Source organism: Trichogramma pretiosum, unplaced genomic scaffold (genome assembly GCF_000599845.2).
Source record: "Trichogramma pretiosum strain Unisexual culture from Peru unplaced genomic scaffold, Tpre_2.0 scaffold16, whole genome shotgun sequence".
NCBI classification, from domain to species: Eukaryota; Metazoa; Arthropoda; class Insecta; order Hymenoptera; family Trichogrammatidae; genus Trichogramma; species Trichogramma pretiosum.
Genome location: NW_019641647.1, coordinates 1,380,738 through 1,392,805, shown reverse-complemented (window position 1 = coordinate 1,392,805; position 12,068 = coordinate 1,380,738). Strand labels below are relative to the sequence as shown.

The window sequence follows — 12,068 nt, the reverse complement described above, 5'->3', positions numbered from 1 at the left end:
TATTTCTCAAAAAGTTTCATTTAATGTAGATCAAATATAAGGATACATTCATTAAAATCTTATGGTATTGCACTTTCTTTGTTTAGTCATTTGAAAAAATTTTTTCTATTCATAGAAGATACATTATTTATAATTTATTTACATTACTGTCATATAAATTATTTTTTATATACATTCATGAAACTCAATTAAAAACTAATTTTCCCCAATGTTTATTGTTACGTCTTTTCAGATTTTTACTTTTTTTAACAGTTACAAAAAATCATTGTTGAAAAAATCGAATAGTCGTAGATTTGACAGCAAAACATATATTACTCGTCTGGAAAATGTATGATTGCGTACTTAAAACAATCGAATAAATGGTCAATAAGAAAATTCTCAAAAAATTGGAGGTGTTTTTTACATTTATTGATTATTATTGATGTTTTACTTTGTCAAGGCTATATAGCCTGAGGTAGTTGAAACTTAGAGTCACTCATGAACTTTTGCGTAGTTTTTTACATTATTATAATGAAATAGTTCAAGAACACATATATGATAGTTTCAAATCCTGAATTATAATAAGGAATCATAAAGATTATTTCAAATCAATGAATGAATGATTGATCATCAATTAGTCCAACGATTTGATATTTAATAAACGAATGCACTCTGTCTTAGTCAGAATTTGACATATTTTTGACGAGCAATACATTTATCTCTTCTAGAGAATCACCAAGAAAGCCTTTGAGACCTTAAAAAACTAAAAATACACAAACTGATATTCATAATCAAGGTTTTTCTTTATTATAAATACTTGTGTAAATAAATTTAAAATATAGATTCATACTTCATATGATGATTTTTCATGTGAAAAAACGAGAAAACTGTAGGCTTATGGTCATTGCTCTTATTATTCGTTGAATAGCTGTTTCCTAAAAACACATATAGTTTATGTTGAGAAGAAAATACAATTTCATAATGAATTTAAAAAACAAAGTATTATTAGTATAATCGCTGTTTTTATATAATATACCATCGTTGCTTTAGGCACAGATTCGAGAGCTATCAGCATTTATGTGAATTATAAAATCATATAAGTAATTACCATAGTACAAAACTATCTATATACAAAATCTCCCAACCCGAGGGCTAAGGGCATGATAACGGAAAGTTTTCAGTACGTTTTATATGCAAGTAAGAGATCTTTTAAGAATAAGACGAAGACGAGTGAAATATTCTGTTTTTTTGGTTAAATATAAATCGGTTCAGGCACCACGAACCATTTTAACTTTCCGCTGTGTTGTCCTTGAACATTTTACAATTAATAAAAAATTTCGCTGAACGGAGCAAGGTGTTTTTGCATGTATTGTGGAACACAAAGAAAGCATCTTTTTTCGTATTTTCAATTCATATTATGCACAACTATATTATAAGCATATCTCACAATCACACGCTTAGTTTTGATTTATGTATAAAATTTATAATTTTTTTTTGCTTTTATTATTATTTTTTTATGTACAAATCCATTCGCGTAAGATAAGCCAACGATGCTGTCTGATTTTTCTCTTTGTCTCATGTCACTTTCCTTAAATGAATTTTGCACTGCTCTTGGTGAAGTTTGTCTTTGTACCTAACGATAACTTTTATGCTCTGCATAATTTATTATGTACGTTCTAAATGTCCGTGCGCTTTTAGCTCATATCACAAAAATGTTTGTGCATTTAATAATATATATTATTCAAGTTTTTAAAGCTTTTCTGTTCTCTCTCGTTCACAAAAGATAAAAAATGACACTGTCATTACTTAAAAATCCCGCCTAATTTGTGCAATAAAACGCAGCAAATAATATTTCACTAATTTACACCATCTCACTTTGAGTGTTTAATTGATAATGTGCATTTGATAAAAGTGGAAAATATGTCGAAATTTAATAATGTATCTGAATAATGATAATCGGTCATAGTCATTCAATCAAAGTAACGACAGTTTACTATTCAACTCTTGCACATAAAAGAAGATTCCTTTCGAATTTTACTTGAGAATATCACGTCATTATTATTTTCTGAATCTATATGATTACGACGAGAAAGTACAAACATTCGCATATAAACTCTCTCACAGTAAAAATGCCAAAAAATCCGGTTTATACACGTATTGAAAGCACAAAAGATTAAAATCCAAGGCACGAGCTTAATCATAGTGCAAAGCTCGCTAATATATTATTCACCCCCGCGTTTAAGTGAAGTTTGAGTTCAATAATTATTGAATGCAGTTGGTTTTTAGTGCCTTGCAATAGTCTTTTGATAATGCATATATTGCTATTGTTGCTAATAACTAGAAAACTTGAGTTGAAACTTGGAAAATTTTTTTATTTTAAGTACTAAAAATTAACTAATGCAGTTTTTGAATACAATATTTTTTGCACCAAGCATAATATCAGTTCGAACAATTTAATATCATGCTAAAGTAGCCAGCTTATAAAAACTTTCAAATACACATAATTTAAAAACATTTTAAAATTGTATGCGTTAAAAAAGTTTCAATTCCTAAAAATAGAGTATAAGCGGTTCTCATAATAATACGATCTAACAGAATAAACCATTTAACAAATTCGAATCTATTTACAATTTGTGAAAAAACGACGAGTAGCGTGAACTTAATTTGAGGGCGAAAAATTACATATAATTGTGAAAAATGAATAAAAAATTATCAAAATAAACATCCGAGTACATGGTGTCAAACTACTCGATGTCGGAGCTAAAATCGTTCTCTGTAAGACGCACAATGTAAAATGAATATTAAAAAAAGAGGTACATAATAAGAAAGTAATTCTTGACTCTCGTATCACATCGCATACTTATAATCCACTTTTCACTAAACTACATTACATTCATATTTTATGCATAATTGTTTTTTAACTACTAAAATATAATTTAAAAAATATAATAGTAGAAGGTACTGCTACAGTTATTAAGAAATTCAATATTTTGTTCCGTTGATAACGCAATAATAATAATATATGCTCACTTGTACGATCTTTTGAATATTGGCACATTTCTTCACTTTAAAATAATTACATGTATAATATATCAAACGTGTCATATATATATTTACAACCATTTTTCTTTATTTTTATTTGTTCTTGTTATTATTGTGTAAATTGATATATAACTTTACAAATGCATTGCACTCTACTCGATCCTTAACGTCTGTTCGCGTCGCTAGCGCGAACGAGCCAAAAGATTCATTTAATGCCGCCTAGGCACGACCGCACGATACAAAACAAACAAACAATAACAACAATAAAGACCTCTTTCACTAGAAAAAAAAATTGGAAGAAAATGAAAAACCGTCAGGACGTCTTTCATGATCAAAAATTACTATCAACTATTTACGCACGAAACACGAAAAATCTTCAACAAGAGACAGATCGACGTTTACGTATACCCGCGCTTGGAAAGATAAATACAAGATTTAAGGCAATTATATATCGACATCGACGACAGCAGTACTGCAGCAGCTTCGACTATTTATACATACTATAAATACATGCTGTATGGGATTATGTGTTTTATACACATACGCCTTTATGTACGTACGAAAAATTACTATACGTGTATTGCACTGGTACAACTGAGATTTTTCTTTTTTCTTTGTATCGTTTACATATATAATGCGTCAGCCACTGTGTGCGCGTGTGTGAATGCCTAAATTACAATAGGCCAGTTTTTTCGCTATGATCCTCGTGGAGAAAAATGAGATTGTCACGACGAGGCGTGCGAGGAGGCTAATCGCTCGCGACAGCGGCAGCTGCGAATGCGGGTTTCCTCAGATTCAGGCCCTCCGCCGAGGCAATGCTCTCGCCCTTGATATAGTAATCGGCCGCGTCGCGTCTCCGAACTCCGTTGCCGTTGGCGTAGCTGCTGCTACCGTTGCTGATTTTTCCATTCGATGCTCCGTTGCTGGAAGCAGTGGCAGCCGCTGCTTTGGCAGCAGCCAGGGCTGAGGATGAAGCAAGATAAATCATTATATCATCAAATACGGTTGTGGAACATCGAGCAGAGTCATGAATTTTCCCGCTAATCAACTCACCGGCGCTTCTCTGTTTCTTCGAGGCGTAGCTCTGCCTGTAGAAGTCACGGAAGAGGAAGAAGAACATTACGGCGTGCATGCCGATCCACCAGACGAAGGCCTTGGGATAGTTGCACTCGATGAAGAGCAATTGGAAGGCGTGAATCATTATGGCGACAAACTGGAGCATTTGGAAGGCGGTGAGGTACTTTTTCCACCAGAGGTAGGGCTGCAGTCTCGGTCCCATGGCGGCAAGCAGGTAGTACGTGTACATGACGATATGCACAAAGGTGTTGAGCAAACCGAAGAAAGTCGAGTGGCCACCTGTGAGAGAGGATCGTTTTGCTCCGTCAATTGCGAAATACAGATTTTTTCGACGTTCAAAGAGGCGATACAATTGTTTCGAACCTATTATAACACTTTTGAAAATGTGTGTATATAGGTGTGTACGTGTGTCAATCGAGTTACGCGAAGGTAGTGCTTAAATTATCATATTATATCACAGATTGTACTGAGGGGAAGATATTAAATTCTATAAATGACATCATTATTGTGCAAGTAGTATCGTACTCAAGCATATTATTTTTTACTTTCTAAAAGCATTTAATTACGAATATATAGGCAAAACGATTTCACCCATAATTTTTTTCAAAAAATACATTTTTTTAAGTTCATTCACGCGCAATAATTTCGAACGTGTAACACGGTTAAGTTCCTGCTAAATCATTGGCATTAACATTGCAACACTCGATTAACTTTATGAATTGATTATCGATAGATTTTCCACACCGTCTCATACATCTTGATTAAATTAGCCAAAAGAGTCGCTGTACTTTCTAATAATACGAGTTTTCAAGTCGATTTGTAAACCAGCATGAATTTATTAGTGTTTCACGCTTGGTTTTTTTACAAGAGTAAGTAAAGATCTTTAAAAGGACAAGAGCGATTCTCACCTGGTGTGAACTTGACACCGAACCAGACGGACATCGGCATGCATCCGTGGTGAATGACGTGCAGGGTGGACACATGATCATTTTTCTTGCGGAGTACGAAGAATATCTAAAATAATTAAAGGCATAATGTGAGTGTATTGAACTCGAGAATTAAACTTGCTTTGTTTTCAGTAAAATAGAGCTCACCGTGTCCATGAATTCTGTGAATTTGGAGAAGTAGTACCACCAGCTAGCGTGAACCATCTATTTTTTCAATCGGAGAAATAATCAATAAGTAAAGGTGAATCGCTCTTAAAGTTAAGATGTGAAAAAAGACAGCACGTAAGACAACAACTTATGATAATTTTATTTGCAATAATGCTAGTTAAAATCCTTGAAAAAGACGATCTTCATATGGATACATGTCAAAATATAATTCACGAAAACTAGACATTCTTCTTCCATGTGATTTTCGTACTCTTTGCTAGTTTTTGGTCAAACATTAAATTTTATTCACACAAAACAGTGCAAAAAAAAACAGGACAAAAAATAGTTTGTGATGCTAAGAGTCGGTGAGTGTGTGGCACTATTGTCGTGTTGTAAACAAAACAAAAAACGAAAATATAGCACAAGTCAGTCACTTCTTCCATTCTTATCGACATGCTTTTTTTTCTCAAATGAAACGTCAACGCGATTGAGTCATCTGCTGTTTTGAATATAAATTCCACAAAGTCGTAAGGCAATGTATGTCTCAAAAAAGACAATACAAGTATAGAGTTTAACTATAATTGGGCTATGCAGTACTTGTTCAAGTGTTGAACATTTCAGAGCATTGAGGAAGGCGCTAATCGACATTTTTCCCAACTTTCTGCGCGAGAAGAGCTTCAAAAGCGCTATTACGAGTGTTACAAAGAGACGTGGCATATTGAAAGAGTAATTGAGTAAGCCCGTCGAACTGACAACGGAACGATTAGCCGCGAAAGTTTTCAATCGATCAATTTGTTCTAGATTTTATTACATTATGTATCATTCATGTTATGTTATGTTAAATCGCAGCCACGAGCATATTATCAGAGTTGATTCAATTTTAGCGTCGATCATTGCGTACCCATGATTTTTGATTTCTCTCGGACGAAATCGCACTCCGAAGTACTAGTGTCGCAAGTTTGTGTATGTATCGAAGTCATTTAAATTGATTCGAATTCGACGAAAGATATATGATACGTACTTGTGGAAAAAAGAGAAAGAGCCAATATTACATGCCACCAGAGCAAGTAATAATCATTGCAACAGAGATTTGAGAGGCAAAGTTGAAGTTTTTTGGTAGATTTATGTATTGGTCGAGCGGCTGTATATTTTATGGAAAAATCGATTTTGTGCTATTAATTAAAAAATATATCGTACGCGCGATATACACGTAATACATGAGGTGCGCAATCGATTGGGGTCGATGCAAGCGCGCTATTATCAATCAGCCACGGTCAACGACATTGTCCCGATTTACTTTCAATTTTCATAATTTTTCGGCTATGAGCGCGCGCACATATATATTGGAGTTGACGAGGCACAAAATTATCTAAATTTCTTAAAACGACGACGTACCGTTAGACCGGAATATCGAAAAAAAAATAACGAGTTTTCGCGCCGGCAAATCAGGTCAAACGCGTGAAATTCTTCACAGAATATGAGTGTATAGGCGCGTGGTGCATACCGATAACACGCAAAGCCAAAATTGGTTCACGAGGCACACGTGGCATTATGTCACACACATCATACATCATGCATACAGTGGCGAAACGTCGCGACTAGGTGTACTTACGCACACAGACTGTATGCATATGCGTTTCTGCGCGCGACACCCCGCGTTAACGATGAGGTTTTTCGACTGGATCCGATATGTAGGTGAACCGTATTTTGACTCATTTCTCCCTCCCTCGTTCTAATGCTCTTGTGCGCAAGAGCAGCAATAGACAGAAATTTTTTTTAATCCAAATAGCGGTCTGGATTTTCTCGTTTTTCCGGGCTTCGTTTAATGCGTGAGCGAATTTTAACGATGATTTCAGCATGCCGCTTAATAGCATTAACAACCTTGTATCTCTTAATTTTGCTTTTATTTAAACATTGTCAATTTCATACACGCGATCGTTACTTTACGAGTAATGAAAATAAAATGCTTTTTTTTGCAAACGGAAGTAAGTTGTACGATTAATTTGTCAATTTTTTAGTCAGTCGTCGTCTTTTCGTGTTGAAATAGGTCGTGTCTATTTATAGGGTGGTGCAAACTAAAATTATTGTATGAAACTAGCATGCATATTGATCAGTACTGTGAATGCAAAGTGTGTGGTATTTGTTGTAAAAAAAGAAAAAAAATTGACAGCCAATGGTTAGTGTTTCTCACCTAAGCCCCGCAACTAGTAATTTCAATTATAAGAAAAATAAGCGAAAAAATTACTCTAAATAAAAAGCATACAAGTGTACAAGCAATGTTAGTATAAAAATGAACCAACTATTTCAAAATAATCTGCAAATGTTTTTTAAATACATATATTACAACAAATTATGCAGTCATGATTCCACTGCTGTGCAGTATTTATGCATAATATATTGAAAACATTGCAAATTATTTCAACCAGATGTTCTGGTTATAGTTTCAAGATCATTGACCAAAGATTCACAGAGACTCGAGCCAAAGTCTTTATAAGAGTTAACCACTCTTGGGTACACATCGAGGTAAAGATGCAAATGTAGACACGGCGTCATGTGTGAACATTTGAAAACTATTATGAAGCAATAATACGTATAGACATGCACGTTTATATTTAAGTGTACAGTACATTTTCATCTTTGCTACTATGTATGTGCGGCAGTTCAAATTAGTCAAACGAGAGACACACAAACCATTAATCTCTGTTAATGTTGAAGTAAAAACGATACTGCAACTCACAATTAGTTTATTAAGACAGAAAAAATGAAAAAACGTGCATACAGCGTCGTACTTAAATTTTTTCCACGTCAAACGTTGAGATCATTAGAAACACATATTCAGACAAAACTACAAGTTATCGGAGTAACCCACCCGTAATACTTGGGGCCGATCGCTGTAGTCAACCGGCTGACATCTCAATGAATAATCACCCGTCAGCCATCCGCTCATTCCTATCTGCAACCACAACCGTAATACCAAAAAATAATAAACATTTGAACCTTTTCCATGAATTGGCGATTGGATATAATGTCGAACAACTAATTGATACTCAGCAGCAGTAGTTTTTTTACGAGCAATCATTGTCTAAATAGATTGATCATTACACAAACTATAAATATTTGTTAATGGTAATATTGGTACCTTCACCTCCACCACAATCTTGTGTATTTCCACAGACGAGAGATAATGCATTCTCAATAATAATTTGAACCTTGAGGAGGGGTTTATACAATGGAACCAATGCAACTCTCACTACTTTAGGTCCTTGAAGGAGATGAGGATGTGTGGATTGTGGCTGTCCAAAAAGAATACGAACAAGACTAAAGTGTAGCGATGCTCTCGCGCGGGACCGTTTAATGAGCTCTCGAGACGTGTTTAATGCGTATTATACTTTTTGTTTGTGTTTTGATTTCCGCGTGGACTGCAGCCTTGCGTTTTTACGAACCATGCGGTTCGATCAAAATGAGAAAAGTAAAAGTAGGCAGCCGCAGCATCGCTTAAACATCTTTTAACGTTGCTCGTATTCTATCCGAACGTTCATCTGTGAACCTGCTGTATTCAGTTTATAAAATTTGTTTCATCAACGTTATTTTTCTCAAAAGACATGAAACCATTAAAAGTAATAAATAATTTACAGTTTATTATGATAGCAATGCGTATAACTTATCCCTGTATGCTGAAAAAATAATGTTAATTATGTATAAGTAAGTATTGGACTTTCGGGCTAAGCATCGTCTAATACAAAATTTAATTGATTCGCCTGGAATATTAACTTGATATACTAGCGAACATAAATTGACAAATTTACAAGATTTTTCACGTCTCGAACTGCGTATAATTGTTGAGTTATTATAAAATAGAGTCATAAATTAGTCTCACCGCGAGGCTAAAGCTGTTCAAAATTGCCCCAGAGATACAGCGTTACTCGTGGCTCAAAAAGAAGCGATCACGGCGTTACATCATTTCAATTGAGTAGGAATATATAACTAAACGAGCAAACTTTTCCACAGATCTGTACGCGAGAAAACAAGTTGTTTATTTATATTTATTTTTTACTTGATTTTCGTCGTGAAATTCCACAAGGATGAATAAAATTTTTCCCTTGATCCAGACATTGACCGGTTTAAGGCTGGCAATGCTTTTTTGTTCGCTTTCCGATATCCGACACGCAACGCACGATTATATGAGAAAAACGTGATTTGGCACGTGATGAATAATTTTTTTTTTTTTTTAGAACGACGCAACAAGCTCATTAATAATGTCAAGATACGTCGAAATTTGGATTGTGTTTACTTCATATCACTTTGAGGCATCAGTCGTGTCAAAGTTTAAGAGACGATGCGTAACCCAATAGTCATTGTTAATTTTAGTACCTGTAACAATATTAGAATTAGTAGGCAGAATAGTTCTTTGATCATAAAAATACACCTTAATACATCAATAGGGATGAAAATTAAAAAAGGTTAGTAAAATAGAATATAATTACAACATAATGCTAATACTTGAATTGAAGGCCAGTGCTGCATTTGCATCAGCTTTTCTACACCAACCCTTCAGAATTATAATCAAAAACCTTCATATTCCTCACAGTACAGATACATGATTAAAAAATGGATGCTTTTTTGTAAAATGAATCATCCAAATTCATTTGGCACACACATAATTTTGACTTGTATGAGAATCGTATACATAAACGTAAATATCTAGCTGTCACCGTCTCTCCGAACTTTTTTGGATTTTATTATGTAAAATATACTCAAAAGTTACGATAATAGTCTGAAAATAAAGAGTCATGTTATTGCCATTGTAGAACTCACCCTTATAGCTGAAGGACTGTCGGAATAATCCACTGGTTGACAACGGAAGCTATATTTTCTCCACCAGCCTCCCATGAGACACTGCGTTGATAAAAGTTGAAATTTGGTTTGCTCGTTAGATTTTTTTATTAATTACTTTTTGAATGTATCATTATTCGGTAATTCTAGAAAAAATCGTCGAGTAACAACGATCTTTATATCAAATAATGCAGGATACTAAACAACTTATCAGAATTAATCGTATTTACTCTTCGATTTTCAGGTTGTTTTAATTTGGTATAGATAGTTAATTAAAAGTTTAATTCAACAGATCATGCAGTTTTTCTATAAAACATAAAAGTGATAACACATATTTCTACGAAAAAATTATGACCTGACAAAATCATTTTGATCCTGTAAAGATAAATACAAATATAAATCAGAATTTGACATTGATATATACGGCAAACATCGATTAGATGAACGCTAAACTTGTACTGCTGCTGGTAAAAAGTAAAAACAATCGAGTGAAACTTCGATCTCGATCAACGGCGTTACTTACCTCGTAAAATAACCATGCTGAAAATATAACTTGAAAAAGATTATAAGCTATGAGGACGTTCTTGAGCTGGAAAGGCTTTCGGTTCTCCATGAGCTTGGGCCCGAGTACTTTGACGAGGTAGACATAACTCAAGCAAATTAGAAGCGTCGGAAATGGTGAGCTCATTAATAACCAATTCGTTGTTCGCTTGTCTGCAACAAAAAACAATAGAAAATTTACCTATATAATTTCATTAAATTGAAGACGATACTGTATGTAATTGCTAGAACAGATCTTTGAAGTATAGAAAGGGTTTCGACTTCCGGCTCTCGAAAGTGTATAATGCGAGAGCGAAACGAAGAGATAAAAAGAGAAATGATATGCGGAAAAACACCGCAATTCCGAGGGCGTGTATAATTTCAGGCAAATGCACCGAGCGCGCGTGTGATCAATGAGTAAAAAAAAATAAAAGGTAAAAGGAAAAAAGAAGTCACCGCCGCGGTTTTGCGATTCCGCATATATATTTACGCACGTACGTCACAAAAGGGTGAACGCACGTGCTCAATGTCCTGCAGCGAGCCATTTCAAGGACGCATGCCTCTGCCGCTAAAGTAACAAGCAATAAAAGGCGAAATCAGGTATGTAATTACATTACAAAGGCACTGGCTGGTAATGATCTGCATTGATGTATACATTTCTCGGTTCAGTGTAGCTAACAACGACTAGCGCACCACATGCACTGCAGTGTTAATTACTGAATGTGATTAAAGTAAACATTTTATTGCTTGTTTATCCTACTAAGTTTATGTCTATGAAATTTCACAGCTTCTTGAAAACTATTTCAAGTCAATTAATGATTTCTTGATGGATTCTTCAAGAAAAACGAATGAATAAAGAAAGAGAATAAAAAATAGAAACCTTTTAACCGAACTTGGCCGATAATGATATTATACTCGCAGAGCATAATAAAATCATTACGAGTTGAAGGTCCCCACGCGCGGTGTACATCTCGGAAGATTGCACTGGAGGACAATTTTCATTCCATTAAAACGGAATTTTTCGTACGTTCAGTCATCGTGTCGATCTTTCAAAGAATGCAAGAATGCATACGCGATGATGACGACGACGAAGGCAGCGAAGATGATGGATGCCTGTGTCTCATCGAATGCAATTATTGACTTTCGCTTGACGTAAGCTATTATGCTGGCCTTTTATAAATGAATGAATGTGCGTTGTGTTGCTTTTTTCGCTGTCGTTGTTGTCGATCATAATTTGAAATCTCACGACACGCGAATGATCTAAATTTTTGCCGGTTGCAATGTGTACGCATTTATACGTAGCTTAGTTTGCGCGTGTAGTTTATTCAAAAGTGAAATGACTCTGCAGATAATATGTATGAATTTATGTACATGTGTAAAATGAAATATGAAAAAATGGTTCATTAGCATTGCAACATCGTAATTAAACTTATTTAGAACGTGAGTTAGATATTCTGTTAAGAATTTTTCTTTTCCACGTCCCATTGCCTAATGTCCTGCCAA

The 12,068-nt window shown here is 34.6% G+C and overlaps 1 protein-coding gene across 5 annotated transcripts in view; it reads right to left on the bottom strand.

The window, feature by feature from the left end:
• LOC106659323 (elongation of very long chain fatty acids protein AAEL008004-like) overlaps positions 1-12,068 on the bottom strand; it is a 36,006-nt gene continuing 23,938 nt past the window's right edge. For 3 of the 5 annotated variants that reach the window (XM_014381801.2, XM_023459893.1, XM_014381802.2), the window contains exons 3-9: positions 10,549-10,739; positions 10,008-10,088; positions 8,062-8,145; positions 5,193-5,249; positions 5,007-5,112; positions 4,075-4,377; positions 1-3,984 (exon numbers count right to left, since the gene is read on the bottom strand). In XM_014381801.2, coding sequence (XP_014237287.1) covers positions 3,770-3,984; positions 4,075-4,377; positions 5,007-5,112; positions 5,193-5,249; positions 8,062-8,145; positions 10,008-10,088; positions 10,549-10,739 — 1,037 coding nt within the window. In that variant the 3' untranslated portion in view covers positions 1-3,769. The remainder of the gene's footprint in view (positions 3,985-4,074; positions 4,378-5,006; positions 5,113-5,192; positions 5,250-8,061; positions 8,146-10,007; positions 10,089-10,548; positions 10,740-12,068) is intronic. The other 2 variants (XM_014381804.2, XM_014381805.2) reach the window with 2 other exon arrangements.